This window comes from Haemaphysalis longicornis, unplaced genomic scaffold, assembly GCF_048455015.1.
Source record: "Haemaphysalis longicornis isolate Haplotype H1 unplaced genomic scaffold, Haemaphysalis longicornis Haplotype H1 scaffold_7, whole genome shotgun sequence".
Taxonomy (NCBI): domain Eukaryota; kingdom Metazoa; phylum Arthropoda; class Arachnida; order Ixodida; family Ixodidae; genus Haemaphysalis; species Haemaphysalis longicornis.
The window spans coordinates 107,841,633-107,863,075 of record NW_027526422.1 but is presented as its reverse complement, the minus strand read 5'-3'; the positions used below and the strand labels follow the sequence as shown (position 1 = coordinate 107,863,075).

The 21,443-nt window shown below is 48.0% G+C and overlaps 1 protein-coding gene across 1 annotated transcript in view; it reads right to left on the bottom strand.

Annotated features, from left to right (window-relative positions):
* Positions 1 to 13,800, bottom strand: part of Clu (clustered mitochondria protein homolog) — a 50,759-nt gene extending 36,959 nt beyond the window's left edge. The window contains 3 exon segments of the mRNA XM_077678732.1: positions 1,039 to 1,210; positions 2,288 to 2,526; positions 13,521 to 13,800. Coding sequence (XP_077534858.1) covers positions 1,039 to 1,210; positions 2,288 to 2,526; positions 13,521 to 13,647 — 538 coding nt within the window. The 5' untranslated portion in view covers positions 13,648 to 13,800.
* Between the last annotated feature and the right edge of the window lie 7,643 nt (positions 13,801 to 21,443).

Sequence of the window (21,443 nt, the reverse complement as noted above, 5' to 3'; positions counted from 1 at the left end):
TACCCCAACATAGCCCAAAAGTAGCCAAATATGTTTATTGATACCCAAATTTCGCTATAAAGAAAACTGGAGAAGAAGCATCAGAATGCTTACGCATCAGCAGACAATTCTCAGAATATCCGTACAAGATTTATGTAGCCGGAGGCAGGCAGGTGGCATACAGAATGAGCCTTCCCGAGAGCATAGAGGAGGCCTCTCGAGCACAGGAATGCAACAAAAGCTTTCTTTTGTTCCCCGACCAAACGCCTACCAACAGAAGCAGACCTCAACTGTTCTCTAGCCACTGCCGCCACAAAACAAGAAACCTCGCCGCGTGCGCACCTGTGCGAAGGCAGTCGACAAAGCATCGCACTCAACTTCCTCCCTGCAAGTGTGGAACAGCCGGAAAAACAAGGAAGGCAGAGCACACCAGCAAGCATTAATTAAGCAGCTACACTTGGATAGAAGCCGGAAACGGCAATAGCTCATGTACTGTATCGCTCCACCGAAACTCTGAAACCAGGGTGTTGAAGCGCGTGTCTCGAAAGGAGATTGCACTTAATGCGCGACTCTGTCCGCTTTTTCTCGCATAGTTTGTGTCATTGCTGCAGCAGTTTATAAGCTGAGTAAGTTCGAAAAGTCACGGAAACGACTCATGTCAAGTTCAAATACGTGCAGTAACACACTCTCCGGATCGCAAAGAGGAACCATCAGCTGCGGTGATAAGGCGCAGGGGCAACTTCTTCCATTGTTGTTCTAAAATTGCACCCGAGTGTAGATGGCTGCTAGACTGCCTTGAGGCCAAAAGCCAGACACTTCTGCACATACCCTTAGGTGCAGCCAAATGGTTTCGTTCTGCACACCTGGCGAGTGCATTTGTAGTATGCGTCACGCACAACGGTTTCTAAGTTTCCCCAACTTGGCAGCGCAAAAAAGAGACAGTTCGGAGATAGCCCTGCCCCTTTCAACGGGTATCTGAATGAGCCGTCAAGCAGAGCGTGATGGCTCGAACAGAGAAGGAAGGGAGAAAGAAAGAAGAAAAGCCCTGCTGCTGCGCACCTTCGACGACCCGTATGAGGGAGCCCTCCTTGAGGTTGGGGATGTTCTTGAGCTCGGCAAAGTTGTCCAGAGTGGTGCCGTCCAGCTGGAGGCTGAAGCAGGTCCGGTGGCACGTGTCCTCCCGGTCCATCAGCAGCTGGTGGATCTCCTGCACCAGCTCCATCGAGCTCACCTGCACAGCAGGCAGCACACACAGACCTTCCTTTCTTTCCTTTCCTCCGACCGGGTGGCTTAAAAGGCTGCCACCCAAACCGCCACCAGTAGATCCGGTCGTTTTCAGACTGCTATGAGGTGACTACGGATACGTTGAAAACTATTATTAGCCAAAAAGTTGATTGAAATCCTCCAACATGCTCACTGGCCAAGCACAATGCAAGTCCTAAATTACACTAATGGTGTCGTCAAAACTTTAAATCTTGAATGCATCAGCCACGAGAACACAAGAGTGCAAAATGCAGACCCGTTTGTCATGCAAACCTCGAGAGCTCGGCACTTTTCACCCATTCGACTTAACTTGTGTGACCACACTTAGTTTCCAAGTTAGCTTATGCAGTGGCTCCAGTTGCGCCTGCTTATAACAAACACCACCCACTAAGTTGCAATATTTGAACCTGCCTGTGATTACACATGCTGAAGCAACTTGGGCGGCCTGGGGTTCATTAAAGTGCACTGGAATCTCAACACATGCGAGTTTTCGATTTCTCGCCTCCGTTACAAAGATAGCTTCTGCGGTCAAGAAATGAACCATGACCTCGCACTGCAATGCCCTGGACAGTGAGCTACCACAACTGGCCCAGGTTAGGTGTAATGGGCGTCCCAACAAGTACAAGGGCGGTGAGGCTGAAAAACTCCTCTTGTTTGACAAATTTTGCCTGATAATCATGTTAGTTTCTTTCTCTCCTGATAGTCAGGACATCTTGCATCTCTTGTTCCACTTATAAGTGGAACAAGAGCTGCACTGCTTCTCAGTGCATGTTCCAGGGGTCAATAATAGAGCCCCGTTATAAAATAACGTAAGTCCTCGCAATGAGGTACTAAAGGCCCACCATGCACTTTGCTCTTGTTCCACTTATAAGCGGAACAGGGGTGCACTGCTCGCACAGTGCATATTCCTGGGGTCAAAAAGGGCCCCACTATAAAACAAGCTAAGCACTGGCAAAGGAGTAAACATGGCCCACTGTTTGCTTAGCTCTTATTTTATAAGTGGAACAAGAGATGCACTGCAAAGCTACACTTGTAAACCCCTCACTTGAATGTCGAAGGGTTCAAGGCCTGGTGCCTGAATGCGGACGTTGAAGCCCGTGTCCTGGATGAAGACCAGCTCTTGGCCACCAGTCTCTGCGGTGGTGGTGGTGGTCGCGCTCGACTTGTTGGTCACCGCCGCATCTTCTTCCTCAGAGGTGGACGACGAGGAACCCTTGCCACTGTCCTCGGCCGAGCCAAGACTGGCCGCATCCACTTCGGCCGTCATTGCGTCCGGCTTGGACTCTGCACGGCAGAAACCAGCGCGGGTTCAGGACATCGGTGTACCCCCTAAAATTACTTGCTGGTGATTGTTTTCAAGTCGTGATCTCCATAACATTAATAAGAAACTCTTGCCTAGGAACACAACTCATGAGAAGCCATAGGTCGGCAAAACAGAAAGAACTCACTCAAACTCAATCACATTTTTATTTATTTACGCTGTACTCAATCAAACTCAGACTCAAAAAGTTCGTCTGTTCACAAAATCACTCGTACTCACTCATCAAATACTCATTTGTAATCGTACTCACTTGTACTCAAACTCATTTGTCCTCACGAGTATTCGTACTCAATCTGTACTCATGAGTACTGAATCTGTACTCATGAGTACTCACTCTGTACTCATGAGTACTCAATGAGTACTACTGCTCATGAGTACTACTCATGAGTACTACTCATTCTGCACTCGCGAGTACTACTCATCCTGCACTCACGAGTACTACTCATTTTGCACTCATGAGTACTCAATCAGTACTCATGAGTACTCAATTTGTATTACTCACGAATAATCAACTTATCTGCACTGTTAGCTAGGTCGTAGCTCGAATGAAAGACTAAGTAGAAAAAATAAATTGTTTAATTGATTAGAAAAACACAGGTTACATATAAATCAGGACAGAGGAAGTAAACGTCTGACGCGGTGCACTGTCGTTGGGCGACTTACTGTCCGAAGGCAAGTACACTGTACATGTGAGAAAGCGAAACGGAACGTAAGCACTCGCGTTGCGCCTGGCGTCTCGTCTTGTTCTCAGGCAGGGTCGGGCTCAGGGGAGCTCGGGGCTTGTCGGTGCGGCCGTGGCCGTAAACTGCGTTTTTCTGCGTCTATTCGGGTGGCAGCTTTTGTCGCCCGTTTTCGTTTCCGGGCGCGCTGATACGTATCCTAATCGTGCTCTGAATCCGAAATGCGCCTGCCCCCAGGCACAATGAAGCGTTCGCGTAGATTGACGTCCATTCGTATCCAGATCACTGTCCGCTTGTTCACAGATGCTCGATGCTGGCGTTTGTTTTTTGTTGTTCCAGATACTAGAAACTTCGTTAATAGGGTGTTCGTCTTGTTGAGTTTCAGTGAATTTCAAATCTGCTTGATTTTATTGTGTGTGTGCCGTGGGATTTACTTCGTCAGACCTGAACTTGACAGTGTTTACAGCGTTGCGTTGGTTGCGCCGCTTCCGTCGGCGATTGTGTTCGTGTAGCTCGTCGCGTGCTTGATGCATGTGGGGGCGTAGTCGTCTGGTTTGTCCGGTGGCGAGCTGTGCTGTGTAGGGATGGCATAGTTCGGCGCGTTGAGGACGTTGCTTGAATTGACGCGTGCGTTGCGTATGGTGCGGGAGCCGTTTGGCTTTTCGTTTAGTGTGCGGTAGCGGGGCGTTTTCGTATGTGGCATGGCTGATCGGTCAAAGTCGTTGCGGCTCCGTGCTCGCAGTCGCCGTGGTTGTTTCGGAAGTGAAACCGTTGTGGTGGGGAAGCGGGCGTAGTTCGTGCCGTCCGTTCGGTCCCACATTCGTCGGCGTCGCAAGCGTGACTTCATCGTCAGGGCATTCGATGCTTCGTCTGGATCGGGTTCATTCGTTGCCGTTCTTGCCGTGTCCGTGTCGTCGCTCAAGACCTCGTCTTTTGCCCGTTGTTTCGAGAATGCTATAATCGCTATCTCTCCCATACAAGCAGGATCCGTTTATCGCGAGTCCGCTTGCTCGCGGTTGCGTCCTCTTGTACGAAATGGTGTTTGTCGTGTGAGTCTCGATCGGAGCGCGGGTGCCGGTGATCTTGTTAATTCTGGCTCGGACATGCCGCGTGCGCTGGCCGTGTCTTTGCTCGTTGACGGACCTACTTGCACGAGTGTCATGTCGTTCGTCCGCTGGACTCGAGGGGGAGCAGCGGGTGTCGGAGAGCTCGTACTTTCCAGTAGGGTTGAACCGCGTGCGCTGGGTCTTTTGTTGCTTGTGGCCAGGTGATTTCTGCGGTTATTCGCTGGCCAAGTCCGGATAGCATCTGCAGTGGGAGCGGAGGATGTCGCGAACAGCAGATTCCTCCGTGTGTGCTGCGGCTTGGTGGCGTTCCGTGCGCTGTGCACTTTCGTTCTCCGTGGTCAGCTCTATTGGTTCAAGTTGGATGTGGTTCGTCACTTCTGGTGCGTTTCGTGCGCTGTGCGTCTCGTTTTATCTATTAAACTCCCCTATAATTGGGGTGCGGTCATTCGCTACGTATGGTGCATTTCGGGCGCCGTGCGTCTTGCTCGCTTGTCGTGGCCATATCCACCAATCCGGATGCGATGTCGTTGGTTGCGTGGACCCGCGCCGGGACAGCACGTGCGGAAAATGTACGTACCGGCTCCGTTGCGTTCCGTGCTCTCAGCGTTCCGTTCGTGTACGTCTGTAGCGGAAGAGCGGGTGCCAGGAACGTGGTGCCTTCTGGCTCGTGCGCGCTGCGTACGTTGCGCGTCTCGTTGCTCGTTGCTGGAATGACCTGCGCGTGGGCGATGTAGCTCGTGGGCGATGTAACAGAGCAACGTGTGTTCGTGATCTCGCCAGAAATGCACTGACCTTCGATGCGTCTCCGTAATCGTGGCGATTACCTGGGAAACGTCAGGTGAGCCCGAAATCACAATTTTGCATGCGTCGTCTCGTTCATGTGCGTGGCGTCGTGCATTCTGCCTGTGCTCGGATCTCGTGCAGTCCAGGCACCGTGGAAAACGTGCAGCCGACTCTCGCCAGTTGTCTCAGAAAACTTTCTCGTTCATCACGCAGCCTTCTGCTCTCAAACAGCGTCGCTTGCAGGGTCATCTGCCGTTTGTTGTCGGAGGCAGCCTGAAGTAGCGTTGGCACATTCGTTCGTTTGGAGAGATGGCGACGTTCTTCGTTGTCCTCTAGAAGACGCAAGATAATGTCGTCCTTACGGCCAGAGCAGGGTAGCCCTCGTAATTGTAGTGCGCTCACGAACTGCTGTTTCTTCGTAGAGCATAGGACGTAGCGTTCCATTGAAGTCAGCACTGTGTCGACCACCGCTGGCGTGGAGTGCATCGGTGCCCCATGTCTGCGTGCTGCACTCTCGTAGTCGTGGTGCGGTCCGTCCAGGTTGTCCGTCCGTTCGTCCTCCTGTGGCCTTAAATCATGATCCTGTCGACTGCAACATATTAGCTAGGTCGTGGCTCGAATGAAAGACTAAACAGGAAAAAAATAAAATGTCTAACTAATTAGAAATACTGAGATTACATATACATCAGGACAGAGGAGCCCGAGAAGAAAACGTCTTACACGGTGCATTGTCGTAGGGCTTCCCACTGCGCGAAGGCACGTACACGGGAGAGAGCGAAACGGGACGTACGCACTCGCGTTTTGAATCGCGGGCTGAATCGCGGCTGAATCGCGGGGCAGTTGGCCAGTTGTAGAGAGGGCGCATTATGTACGTGAAGCTACTTAACGGCGACCCCAGTAGCTCCCATGTGTACAGCGGGGCGTGATATTAAGTTGCAATAATGAATTATCTTTATGACGGACACAGACAGACAGACTGACAGGCCAACATTGTCGCGCTCAAGTGGCCAAAGAAAGGCTATCGTCTTTAAAACCATCTGGAAAGAGACGCTGCCGCCGCTGTTCCGAATTCTGTGAACATTGCGCAACCGTACCCCTCGCAACCGCCGCCAGCCCGCAAAGTAAGAGATAAACAGAAAGACGAAATCCGGCTAGCGCGCGAAAAGCCAAAGAGGGAGGTCCCGCCGCGAAAAAGGGACAGGACGGGCACTACGCGTCGTTGTGTCTATTTCCGTTAACAGCTAGGCCAAAACCGACACGGGTCTGATCTTACTAATTTTTCTATGCGTGTGTGTGCGGTTAACCAGAGCGCCCGACAGAAATTTGCTGCACCTGGCGACGCGCCGACGGTGGGCCCGATTCGCGCCTCGGTCAGCCAGCCCGCGGCAGACGTGCAGCAACTGGCGGCACACGGCGCCGCCGAGTCTACTCTCCTTTTCCCATCGAGACGGCCACACCAAATCATGCTTGGGACGACCGGCCCGCAAAAGACACGCAGCGACGAGTAGACTCTGGAGACGGCGCTGCTGAGTCGCCTCCCCTTTCCCATTCGTGGCTCGGCTGACGCAATCACTTCGCCTGCATTCGCCGGATTCAAACTGCGGCCAGTGATAGTACTGATTGGAAAGATTCGAACTGCACGCGGCTGCGGCGGAACCCCGGGGGTATAAAACCAGCCCTGAAGCAGCGGCTGTGCGGCGGCATTTCATCGGAGGCACTGAGTTGAGAAGTGCCTTTGTGCGAGCTATGTAACGCTCTTGCTACCTTTGTATATATTGTATATGAATGCAGCTTAAAATCACCGTCGGCTCGACAACTTCATCGCTCTCCTCTGCGCCGCGTCGATGGCGGACTGAGCAGGGCAACGTCGCAACATCTATGCATCTGTATTGTTAACCTGTGGCTTTTGTATCTATGTTGTACAACGCGCCCCTTATGTAACACCCCCTGTGGGGTCTTAAGGAAATAAAGTGAAGTGAATCGAACAGTGGTGACTGAGCTAGAATGGACCAGTCCCAACAGTGTGCGTGTGTGTGTGTTCGGGGGGGGGGGGGGGGGTGGAGAGGGTATCGGTCGCAGTCGAGGGCCGCAGTGCACCCAGTTGCTGCCGGTACTTGGCAGCCGTTACAGCAGCGTAGAACTGCTCTGCCGTGCTTTGTGTACTCAGAACAAAGTTTGTAGACGCGTTTTTCGGAGGCGTGATAGCTTGCACTGACGTCACTGTATTGCCGTGTTGGTGGGTTGGTTGCACAGTGGAAATCTGCAGCTCTTATCTCGAGCAACGCGGATGAAGCTGACAGCGATCGATCAAAAAGTGCGGTGACGTCGTTATGTGCAATCCACATGTTTTACGAGACGTTCCAAGATAGGAGCTTAAGCGACAATCCCGGCGTCTGGCGTTGGCGTTCATCAATTCAAAACAATTCCTTCACGAGGCCACTCACAGTGCGAGCTTAAACTCCGCGGTATAGTTGCTAGCGAGGGGTGGTCGCCCCGCCTGTAAACAGTTACATTACATTACAACCACCGTAAATTACAACCACCGAAATTCACCATCATCGTCAGCGCCCTCATTACACGGTGGCATAAACGAGAAGCGGCGAATCGGGTTTCCACTCGAAAGTAAAGCCATTCGAAAGCAAAACGCTCCTCCAGCGGCAAGATGACAGAGCTCTTCGACAAAATATGCGAGGCTAAACAAGGCGCCGCACACGTTGAACTGGATATTATGATGTCCAATTCACAACTCACAAACGTGCTTAGGTGTACTCGGATATTTTATTTCCATTGCTGGGGCAAATTCCACCGCCGCGCCTGCACGCCGTAGTGCATGGTGGGGCTATATGCTCACTTGTAAATGGCACTACACGAGACCATTTTACTAGCGAACCTGAGCAAAATGTTTCAAAACGGGAACCTAATAAAACCATATGGGCGCACGTACATCAGCCAAACTGTCGCTTGAATACGCACAGCTAACGTTACAAACCACGCAGTCGGTTTGACGCGAGTTACGTAAATTAACTGCGACTGTTGAAATGAGCGGTTCGGCTCACGAAACGACTACACAGCGTGACATGCGTCTACGGAAACTTCTGAAGACCGAAAAAGAGAGACTTCAGTACGCCTAGTTCGTGCGTTGTTAGCAGCCTCCACCGCCTCTCACCTAAAACAATTGGAAGGGAGCAAGCGCAATGAAGCCGCCACGCGTTCAGAGGCCGCGTCAACAAAAATAACTGCGGCAGTCAACAAGTCCCATCAGAGAAGAGCAACTGCAGCCGCGTTTCCCGCCGGGCCCTCACCCCCTCCTTTTTCCCTCTTCACCGTGACCCCTTTGCGAGCGACCGCCGAAAAACGCTTGCAGCGCCAAACAGGGACCGGGAAAGGAGGGAGGTGCAGTTTTCGTTGTGTAATTTTACCATGCTTGACAGTTAAGGTGCACAGCGGCACCGCTAAATGTTTGCGACTAGTACACGCGCGTCCAGACTAGAGCTCGTGATAAAACGTGTTTGCACTACTGTACTCAGGAGTGCATATACTCATGAATACACAGTACTCATGAGTACACAGTATTCATGAGTATTGTACTCATGAGTACTGTATACTCATGAGTACTGTGTACTCATGAGTACTCATACTCATTAGTACTCAAACTCATGAGTACTCATACTCATGAATACTGTACTCATGAGTACTCACACTCATGAGTAGTGTACTCATGAGTACTGTACTCACGAGTAGTGGACTTACCCGTGTACTCACTCGTCATCGTACTCACTGTTTTTTTCTGGGTGTGTGATCACTCATCATCGTACTCACTCGTGAGTTTGAGTACAAATGAGTACAAATGAGTGTACTCACGAGTGAGTACGCCGACCTATGCGAGAAGCACCCCCAAACAGTGCAGATAACTGGGTAGCTAAGAATGGAAAACCGGGTAAGGAACAGTACGCTAAGGAATGAGCCATACAGGTTTGAAACCTCCGTAATGACTGCATTTTATTGGAAGGCTCCATATCGGTTTATATCAATGGCTTTTTTGATATAAAATAATATGCTAAGGTACAAAACGGTATCACTTTGCTTACGACAAGAGCTGTGGAATGAACCCATGACCAGGAGTTAAAGGGACACTGAAATGAATTTGTCAAGCTCCCGTTTTGGGACATTGAAATGAATTTGTCAAGCTCCCGTTTTTACTTGCACTGCGTAGACTGGCTCAAGTTAACACACTTTTCATCATTCATCTGGCTGACAAGTCTGTAATTATTTTATAAAGCGCGAAAGAAGAAAAACTAGCATGGGCAACCCGCGGCGGCCGCACTAACTAAACGCTGTGACGACGGGAGGAGACGCACCGTGATTGGACGATGCCCACGATTAGCATTCAAACAAGTTTCGGTTTCGGTTCTGTAAGACAACATGCTTGACATCCGACGTTATCTGATGGGCATTCTCGATATCTCAGTAATCGTCGTACCGCGCTTCTGCCATGTTGTCAGCTGTAAAATGCCTAAGATAAGCCTCCCAGGACGGCTTGGAAATGTAGCGATCATTAGCCGAGGCCTACACAGTGGATGAACGCCCTCCGCGTCACCGCAGACACTCAAATGCCATGCGCTTTTCCCCCATCTTTGGAGCTTGCCTCAGTGTTCAAATGTTCAAACTTCAGTGTTTGAAATGGGCACTCAAAATGGTTCCCTGCCGCTGGTGCCACTAAGGTTTAATGAGCTGTAAAATTAGTTCTAAGTGATGCATCAAAACGCTGCTTCCGTTATTGCACTCACCAGGGTTCACAGTCTTGGAAAATGTAAAGATTACAGTTTTATGACCAACACTGTTTTGTCTATTGTTCCTCCAGAAATGGTTAATTATCTCTCGCTATCTCGGTAACTAATTGGCCAACTAAAAAAATAATGCCACATTTGAAATCAGTGGGGGGAAAGCAGCAAGACCGGCAAGTTTCAGAGAGTTTACTCAAAAATTTAAAAAGTTTTTTTAAGAGCAGTGTCCCCCCTTAACTACACAGCTGAAATCTAGCTCGCCTACAATAACAGGAGGGGCTCAAAAATAAATTAATTTAAAAAGATATTTTATGAAAAATCATCTCGTATTAACATCGATCTTTCTAATTTCGCATTTTAATGCGCTGTTATTTGTTAAGTGTACAATTTAACTTTGATGCGGTTGCATGAGATTGACAGAAGATTGATTGATTGATTGTAGGGTTTAACGCGCCGACGCAACGCAGGCGATGAGGCGCGCCGTAGTGGAGGGCTCCGGATTAATTTTGACCACCTGGGGATCTTTAACGTGCACCGAAATCTCGTACACACGGGCATTTTTGCTTTTCGCCTCCATCAGAAAAGCGACCGCCAGATTGACAGAAGAGGTGCTGCCAAGGATAAAATGAAACGTCAAGTCCTGTGCACAAGCCTCTGATGAATAGAAGCACATGTTTCTGCTCACATTTAAGCAAATATCATAAGGAAGACCAGAGCAAAATAATGCGTTTGCAATTTTGTTAAAACAAACCACGTTTAAAATTTTTGAAATAAGTAAATTTGAGCAATGGCCCCCCAATACAATAAAAAAGCCGAAAATAACTGACACGAAGAAAGTGAAACAAATAAATACTTCTAACTGTGGCCCTGCATTTGTTAGCCAGAGATATTTGTCACCTCTGTCGTGTGCTAAACAGCATCGTTGCATCCACCTTCCCAGAGTGGAATTCCTCGCACAGTTTCTTGCCTAAACGGTACAGCCAAGTACAGAAATTCAACAGGTTGTATGCAGCACTGTTTTTTTGTTGTCACACATGAGTCTCCCTTTTTTATAAAGAATCCCCGTTTGGATATTGGCTTATTGCCATGCCCGTAAACAGCTTGTCGGTACAGACATTTCAGGAACTTTCGCCGATTAAGAATTCGTGCTGTTGAATTTGCTTTATTTTAGAATTTGTGTTTTAGACATTTGCCTGAATCACTGAGTGGTGACCCTTGGGTTGACTATTCACTGTTGCGTTTTTATTGGTGTGTGCTGTGCTTGCGCAATTTTTTTTTTGTTTAATAACTGAGCAATGGAATAGCCTGATCTCACTACTAATAGATATTCTGTTGTTCAGTTGCATAGTAACTGTGTTAGTAGTGCCCTTAAAAAACCTTGCTCGATTACTATGGCTGGGAGAGCTAATTAAGCATGACAGTGCATATGAGAGCTAACGATCACGATGCACGAGTCACAATTGAGTGAATAGGGACCAATTAAAATTGCAGCCTAACATTCCCATTCTGAAATAACAAATCGAAAACGTACAATATTGTTAATTCAAAATGATTTACAGCATTCAAAGCATCAATTTCAAATCAAATCAAATAAATTCAATTCAATTTTCATTTCCAGATAAAACTGGGTGGCTTCCTGGTTAAAAGCTGCATAAGCAGCTTGATGGAGACCAAGAAACCACTACAAGGCTCAGTGACGAGTGCCTGTTTTAAGTTAGGTCTCTTGCTTGGTACTAACCATTCAAGAGATGGTCTTCTGGTTAATTTCGTCGGCGGTTCAACACAACGAACCAAATAAAACATTAACAGACTGGGTCTAGTGTACCCACTAAATGCTTCTTCACTATTGTGCGGATGATTCAGTTGGAGATTTTCTGCGGACAGAGCTACACCGATATGTGTGCTGTCCCCAAAGAAATTTTCAGATGAAAGTATTCCTGAAACAGGGAGAAAGACAGGCTTGGGAACAAACAGCACAGCAGCCAAACCTATGCACGTGCATACATTTGGCTGCTGGACACAGCACATCAGTACTTTAGGAACTGGCATCACCGCCGTTTCCACGCAAGCGGACACCCTCGGCCCCGCCCACTAACCTGCATATTCGAGGCACTCTAACTGCAGTTTATTGTCACGGTCGCCAGCCTTTATCGTGGTGGCTGTGCAGCGCTAGATGTTGCTGGAGCTCAAAAACAACCCCATAAATGTATCACGCTTCCAGGAAAGCCCCTCTGACAAACCGCATTTGAAGTAACGTTTCATTCATTTGGGTCAGAGAACATACACATGACAAATAACGATTGTCAGTGCCTTTCAATTTCTTTCAGTGAATAATTGAGCTTGTTCACTGGCTGAACTGATCAGCCAGTTTGTAAAGCATTGCCAAAAATGCCTTTACAGCTATTTACTACTCTGTGGGTGTACAACACTGTCCTAGGCTTGAAGCACCGGCGCGTTCATTTTCCAATGGCACACGCCCCTGACTGACCAAACTTCGTCCAAGACGATGGGAATCTTCAAGTTTCCCGTTACTGTGCACATGGACAACAATGCAACAATGTTTGCTACAAGCAAACATTACTGCATTTTAAATTTGGAAATCTGGTGTCTTTTTAGGCAAACACTGCTTGGCCCCCCAATCTTTTTGAACCGGGGCAGCTTACATATACCTTATGTTGTTCCCCACAAATTTTCATCAAAGGCAAAAGGTTATTTCCACGATTAAGAACTCTCACAGATCCTTCAGAACCACTCTTTCCAAAATCCTGAGCATTCCAGGATTTGAAAATGCTGGGCGGACCACACATTAGACTAAGGAAAAAAGTCAGAAAATCGCACCTTTACACGCGTAACATCAAGCAATCTACACACGCAAGTCTGTCAATAAAATATTTGATGCCACACAGAACTCATAAGGTTAAAGCCCTTATTTACATCTGTCGTATAAATCACTGAAGATAAGGCACTTTAAGCTCTTGAAGTTTCAACCCCACAGCAACAATAAGGCAACCACCGAGTCCGACGAGAACTGAACAATGAAGACCCCACAATTGTACTTTCTAGCACTCCACACAAGTATACAAGAGCAGCAGATAAGAAAACGCCAAAAAACACTGGCTGCCCGCCATCGAGATAATATAGACGCCCGCCCCATTTTTTTTTTTTTTTTCCGTCAAGATAATATTGTACATCCGTTTAGACGGGCCCTACAACAAGAGCTCTTGGTGCTGCCTCAATCCACCCTACTCACTAGGATAGACACGCCACACCAAACGCAAGTCCTCCTTTACCATACAATCTAACAAACATCCACAGACGCGGCAAGCAGATGCTCGAGGAGCAACCAAACTCCCGCAGCGGCCTTCTGAATCAAACTCACACACTTCTAGTCTCTTTAATTTGCCTGCTCAGAGCAGTTCTGAGCAGCTCCAAGCAGCTTCGGATTTTATTTTCCCATAAAATTTCTATGGCGGGAGCAGTTTCGGGCTGTCCAGGAACTGCTCTGGGCAGGCAAATAAAGAGAGACCAGCGGACACAACCCCACACAGTTCACTCTCGGGTGCACGATACTACCAAGCTCACATCCACGCAAGCCTCGTCACTAAAGCCCACAGCTCCGACCCCTGGCGCCGTTCCCCCTCACCGCCGGGTGTCGAGTCGCCCGCGGCCGCCAGCTTCAAGAGGCATCCCTGAGTCAGGTAGACTGCCTTCCTCGTGCCATCCTCGAGCGGCACCAGCAAGAGCATCCTGGGCTCTCCTCTCCGAAGCATCCACTGGGAGATGCACCACGCTCGACTATTCCAGGCCGCGGACGCCCCGACGCTACTACACAACCACCAAGCCGCTTCTCGTCGACGACGCAGATAAGGACTTCCAGGCACAATCTGACAAGACGGGGGGAGGGGCGAAGAGCATCGAACGAGGGCTACCGGGGAAGGAAGGGGGGTTGCCAGACCAGAGATAAGGCGCGAACAGCGCCCGAGACAGGAGCCGGCTCTAAGAGGACGACAGGAGATATGCCCGCGCGAGCTGCCCGCCGTCACCGCAGCAGTCGCACTTATCCTGCTGAGGCCCACTCCCCTGGTCCAGATTGTGGGCGCTCTCGGCAATTAAAAAGCCGTTGCCCTTCCCCTCTTTCGACTACTCGCTCCAGGGGGACCACGAACCCTTATATGACTCTCGGAGATTGCCGCGTCCGCCCCGTCAAACAAGTGGACATGTATACAGGCGCGCAAGATAGTACCGAAGTCCCGGCTCAGTCAGCAGGGTCTGAGCCGGCACTTGTGTTCTTTTTGTGCGTAAAGGAAATTGTTTCTCTCGGTGAGGAGCCGCTAACGAGGTCAAAACCTGCAGCGTTTGCGTTCACGCCTGTCTACAGACGCGACTTAGACGGCCAGGCGGCAAAAGTGGACAAGTCAGTCGTCACGCGATCGCCGCGAAGTCCATGGCAGTGAGCTGGCTTCAAGAAAGGGCAGAGAACTAGCTGTCCAACTGGCCCTACTTGCACCAACAAGCAGAACTTGCCATCCTTCTACAGATAGAGTGACTTGCACCCCCACTCCCCCGTATCAAACGATCACTACGGACCCCCCACTAGCTGTAGATTACCAAGTCTGGGCACAATTATCATACCACCACACCAACTCACGTACGCTCATGACGGCTATCACTTTCTGTACAGCAACGCACTATTCCAATCCAGCAGCTGAAGACAGCACACAGTGCTATGTGAGCAGGACTAAAAAAAAAAGAGGGGGGGGGAAGGGGGAGGAGGAGGGGATTCAGGAAGGCCTCGACACCCCTGTTGCCAAAAAGAAGGGGCTCAGTCCCCCTGGTTCTGGCACACATCACGGCTCTAAAATCAATAAAAAAAACTCGCTGGAGAGGTCCAAGGTGCGATGCTGAATACTATTGTAACCACAGCTTACGACCTATCTGCAAAGGCTAATCACTACATAATTCCTTTCTTGTTGTAACTTGTTACTGTCACATTACTATCACTAGAGTTTTACTGTTCCAGTAAGGAGGAGTAAATGATCTCCTTTCCATAATTTTATTCAACATGTCGATTGTATCAAGCGTGAAGGTGTGATACAAGGCCACGCAGACAGTACGATTACCTTTCCCTAACCAAACAAATAATAACCGTAACAATGGCATTCCATAGGAAGTTTGAAGTATATAAGGAGCTGTTATCAAAAATATATGGGCTTTGATGCAAGATTGAGTTGGGAAATCTGGGGCCTACGTGAAACACCTACGCGAAAAGAACTATGTATTTCAGATGGTGAAAAAATGTACGCTGGTTTCTAGAACCATGAAATCATCGTTGTCACTTGTCTTGAGCCCCCCCCCCATTCACAAAACACTCCCAAAGCCTCTGAATAGCAGCACAAACTGATGGAAACAAGTCGCGTTGTTCGTTTCTTCTCCACAGTACCACGTGAAATTTGGTGTCAGGAGACTCACCCTGAAGTATGGTTACACTTGAAAAATGTAGCACTCGCAAATTAAACGTCCCATGAAGTCACCACAAACAAGCAACACCAATGTCTCTTTATAACGAAAATAATAACCCAGTAAAGAGCATTTCCTCCATTGAAGCAGCACTGAAAGTTGGGCTAGTTCGTTTTAGAAAAAAAAAAAAAAAAAAAAAAACCAGCCTGCAAACAGACAGGACAGATAAAAAATACACAACACAGCACTTGTGCTGCGAGTGTTGTCCGTTCTAATTTTTTTTTTCTCCCCAAGATCCATCGCCATACATTTGAAATCATTGCGTGAGGCTACAAGGACCAACACATATACGGTAATCTCTCGTTATAACAAAGACAGCAGGACAGCAAAAAATTTCGTTATAAGCGATATTTCGATATAAACAACCACTCGAGAAAAGCTAAAGTAGTTAAACTTTAACTGTGCCACAACTAGGAGGAATCAAACACAATGCATTCTGTGAAGCAAAACTTTATTCAACTGCAAAAAAGGCAGAAAAATTTGGCTGTTTCATGTTCTTGCAGGGCACGAGCAACCCCTTCTCTAATTTGACCAAGCAGTGGCGTCCGAACGCTTCGCAGACTGCAGAGCAAATGAAGAAGAGAAGGCAGTGGCCACTACCAGAGTTTCGAGCTGGAAAGGGTTGCATATTCCGTGGCTCGAGTCCGAAGTTGTTTTTGTTGAGCTCAATTACAACAATGATTAACGCTCATTGTGGGTACACAGCGCAGTCATGAAAACCGACTGGTTTTGCACTAGGGTTTTGCATGATCACCGGGCAATTTTTTTTCTGAGGTGTGCAGCCGTGAAGTTTGAAAACAAGAGTTTTTCGGCACCCCGCTGTCGGCCGACACTGCTAATTCTATGCTTCGAGTTGTTTGCGCACCGTCGCATCCACGCCATTGACCAGTGTAAAACTAAATTAAATCCCCCTACCACGCATTTGGACCGCTTGTCTAAAGTCGGATGGCGCGAATCGAGCATGACTGACTCGAGAAAATCGCCGGGGAAACACCAGCTTGTTAACCCGCCAAGTGCCTCACTCGCCGCTGTGTCGCCACTTCGCTCTAAGCAGGTCCAGCTCTTCGTACGCTTCGAGTAATGCGGCCTAAAACACATGCGTTTTGGTTGGGACAAGAAGAAATTTCGAATAAAGCGATATTTCAAGTAAAGCGATTTTGTTATAACAAGGCATTACTGCATTTCCGAAATTACAGCACAAATTTTTTCCCAATTTTCTTTTTATGAAACAATTGTTCGGCTATGAGAGAGATGTGTATGGTTACAGGTTAATGCATCCTGCCCGGCTGTCCATGCCATTCAAGCATTCAAAATTGCTTGTCTCCCACTTACAATGGATGCTGCAATCGAGAGTCAAATGGGCATTATCTGCCCTGGCTACTCTGCTGCGGGTAAATAAAAACAGAAGGCAGGAAGGAGGGTCAGAGGAGACACACACAAACGTGGCAGCCACCCTTCCCAAAGAAGCCCAGGAGTTTAGTGACCGAATTTGAAAAGCGAAGCATTTCACCTGCACTGTCCACAAGTAGTGATTCGAAGAAGAGGATGGGTACCTTAGCAACGATGGTCCCCTGGCAAATGCACATTATACACTAAAACAAAAACCTAAAAAGGAGAGATAAAATAGATACCCCTTCACCTCAGCACTGGATGCCGTGTTGCAAAACCTTTCCTGCATTTACACACCACAAGCACTTTGAATAACGACTCAAATTAAACTGGGCCGCTGAGCATTCATAAATTGTGTCTGTTCAACAGCAGCTAAGCCTCTCTTTAGTTGCTTTCCACAGAGCTTGTCAGAAACAAAAAAGGCCTGTGCAAAAGCTGGATGCACAACCGTGAACTTAAAAAAAATTAAAAGAAAATGACAATGCAAGGTGGAGATGAAATTCTATCGGAAGCCAGCCAGCAAGCAACCGGAACAGATGTTTCCCGGTGAGGCCCAGCCGTAAAACAGCTCCTTACCCGAGCCCCTATTAAAATGTGCGAGAGAAAGAACCATAATTGTGGCATAAAGACGAATCCTCTGATTACAGAGTTCCAAGTGCCCGCACACAAGAAAAAGAAGGCTGCCAATTAAAAAGCTATTACACGATGCCGTTCTGCTTCATCACAAATGGGCAATAAAGCAGAACACCTGGGGCACTCCATGCCAGCCACGGCCATGCTACCTAATTTTCACGCACTGCTTACAGGAAGCTCCAGCTAAACTGAAACCAAGGTGATGATGGCGAATTTTGTTTGCTGTTGTGCAAATACGAGGAAGGATACTTTATTTCGTTTTCTATACCAAAAACAGAACAACAAACAGGGTCAATTTCCTATTTTATTTTTTCTCAGCACTAAATAAAAGTAAATAAAATAAAAACTAAACAAAGGAGGTGTATACAAAAGGAGGTGCATCTGAACAAAACTGCTCTGTCAGGTGTCCTGGCTTTGCTGAATGATAGATGTTCACGCATGACCGCTGCTGCTCCCAGACACCTTGCCGGCTTCCCAGGTCCATCAGCCACGCTTGAGTAGACCCCAAAGACAATGGCATCTTTTGGTCACCTCCTTCTACCGCTCCCCCCTCTCGACCTGCTTACCCTCCAGTCTGTATTTGTCTTAGAGACGTATACTTACTAGCCTACCTGTGCTATGTGTAGCGGATGCAAAGGGGTGACACTTTGAAGGGATGCTCCAAAGGGCCATGAAGACAAAATACCGCATTTTCACACGTATAACCCGCACCAGAAATGCGAAAATTTCAGGGACGAAGTAGAGGTGCAGATTACATGCGAGGTATTTCCTTTAGTGCAGCTTCACCGCAATGTGCATTGGGCCATGAGGCCTCTACAGCAGCAGTAGCGACTAAGCCACTGTTATCCCATTGACAGCGCTTTTTTTGCACCCACAGCTCAGCAATATACCAACGTGAACAAATGTATGCGGCAAGTCCTCTAGTTACGTAATCAGCTAGGTAAGTTCTTTTGCATAAACAAATGTGCAATGTTGCTTGAGTAGCAGCACTGCTCCATCCTTTCATGTATAAAATATGCGGGCCAATACGTGGGGATATATATATATTTTATTCGTCGACGGAAAGTAAGGGTGCGGGTTATATGCAGGGGCAGGCTATATGCGCAAAAATACGGTACAAGTTTGGATCATTAAGAAGACTGGTTTGTCCCAATAACAAAAATTTTACTGCAAGCTTCAAACAAGTAGTGGAGATATTAAAGACATGTGAAGCAGTGGCAACTCCCAAGCAACTTTCCGACAACCTTGCTATGACATTATCACAGAATCTTGTTTGAGTGCTTGGTGGTGAACGACCTAAACCACCGCTAAGAAATGACTGGACAATTGCAGTGGGGCCTCTAGTTCGACTTGATCACATCACTTGAGTGCTAACGTGCGTTCAACACACTGATCCAATTGTTTTTAGTGCTGTCCCCATATGACATCACGCTTACCCGTAGTGGGAAATTTGAATGTTTTTCGATGTTTCTTGCGTTTCATCGGTTAAGAAACGTCTTTTGTGACTGGAATGGAGCTGAGTGAAGGACTGAAGCCTAGTTCTTTCAAACGAAAGAAAGGTGTATTTTGGCCACGACTTTGTTCGACAAAGCTTTGTTCAATTTGAAAGAACTAGGCTACGGTGGCTCTCACTCAGCTAAAATCAAGCCACGGAAAAAGAAAGAACGCGAGAAATATTGAATAACTTTTCGCTACAGTGACGTAATATGGGCAAGAGTGACTCAGAGGCCAGCACTGAGACTAAAAACAGAGCTAGACTAAGCATAGCTAGAGAATGACTGGGGAGTTGCCACTGCTTGGTCTGCTTTTCCGTAATATCTCGGTTATCTGTCTTAAGTTTGCAATAAAACTGGTGTCATAATTGGGCCACGGCAGCCTCTTGAACAAACTAAACTTGCATCGTCTGCACTTCAACAACTGTCTACCAGATCTACCCCCGTCTACCCCCATCACATATCCACCACTGACTACCACGAGGATAAGGGGCAGTGGTGAGCTGTTATTGACATGTGCATTGCATTCCTCCAGTGTGAGTACCCTCTTTTTAAGCCAAAACAAAAAACAAAAAAAGCAGTGCTCTCTCAAGCATAAATGTGTGCCATGGGGCTCTGCCAGTGCTTTTCACACACACAAAAAAGCGACAAAAAAACCAAAAAAAGGGCTTCCTCTTATTCATGCAGTTGGCCAATCCACCCTTATGCCCACACACAATTTTAGGTTGCTTATTTGGACTACCTAAAAATTCCAAGTTTTTTTTTGCCTAAACATTCCTGCAGTCTTAAGGCTTGATTTCATTTTAACAGCCACTGCTCCACTGTTTGGAAAGCGATCGACTGCCCATACCCTGAGGGTGGAGGAAAGACAATTAGCAGGAGGACAGCCCTGAAGCCGCTCCCTATCAAAACTGCCCACACAAGCAACGTGCAAGCAGCGGCCACACGCTGACAGCAGGTAAGTCGCAGTTTGAAAGCAAAGAGTGAAAAGAAGAAGAAGAAAAAGATCACATCACCCGAAGATGACAAGAAAACCCAATTTGAACAAACGTCAGAAAGGTACTGCACTGCCAAAGTGGAAAGCACTACCAAAACGAAAGGGGTGACAAAATCAGTCGGATTAGTCGAGGGGTTAGAAACACTTTCTTGGCAGAACGCGCACAAAAAAAATTACGGCATCCTCCACCTGCCCGCACGTTACACACCTGCTGCCGACGGCCCAGTTTCACCGATGCGCGACGCTCATCAGCTAACGCCTGGCCGGGAAAAAATCCACAATGCATGCGCACCAGGAAACAGCTGCCACTGTGTCGAGCAAGGCAGGGGGGGGGCTTACGGGGAACATTACGCAACCAGTGCTCACCTACATAGAGTTCAACACACTCGCTGACGTGAGCGCTGCTTCTATAGAGGGGCAGGAGTAAAAGCCCTCCTCTAGCGGCACGTTTGACAAGAAGCTGCGTGTCGCCTCGCCACTGTAGCTATTCGCCACATTTACGGCAGTGATTTCCCATTTGCATGCACCGGAGATTAATACTCGTGTGAGGCAGTGGCAATTCTTGTTAAAAATGTGATTTACGGTGGATGCAAATATTATACAGGAAAACCTCGTTAATTTTGCCCGTTAACTTTGGAATTCATATAATTCGGCATTCCTACTCCCTTCCTTCGAAAATGCACACTGCCCTATGGCCGCGGACCTTCGTTAATTTGCACAAGTTTAAGTGCGCACGGCTCAGTTCAGACCAACACCTTCTCGAAACACCTTCTCTCCCTCGTGGTAGGCAGGATGCGAGCTTACATTGTGGCCAGCAAACACCTCCCCTGCTCCCCTCCAAAGTTCACCATGCTGACTGCACTCCCGTTGACAAGATCATCAACGGTGCCCTCAGTGTGGAAAATTTGGGCGCGCGCGATAAGGAGGACCCGCCGTGCGATACTGTGCTGCAAAAAAAGCTGCAGATGCTCTTGGTGTTCTGGAACAATTCTGCTACGATGATCCATCCAATACTCTTTCTCTGCTTGAATTGTTGTACGTCCGAAAGCTTGTTACTTCCATCCAGCTACCCGTCAAAAGACAAACGGGCATCGCTCAGTTATTCGCAAAGTAAAGGTATGCATAGAATTGTAAATGAGCTGTTTTTGTCATTCATTCGATAATTCGACATTCAGACAATTTGCACTTTTTTTTTGCGCTTTCTAGAGGTCCGAGTTAATGAGGTTCTCTGCATCTCTATCTAGTGTGACGCAGCCAGTTTTTATGTGCACCAGGTGTGTCAGAGACCAGTGCTGCAAACCCAACATGCCCTCTTGTCCTCTTACACAGACTGCAATTCCCCGGCCCCAAACCATTCCAACGATGCCTTAGTAAGCCACGTTTATGCACGTGCCCATATTATAGCAATGCACTTACGCAATCAAGTGCCATCACACCTCAGATACTGACTGACACCCTTGTCATTCATTGATCATGGCAGCGCCCAAGCTGCCCAAGTGCGTATTACTGTGTCCTAGTCAGATGTTGACGTGAGGCC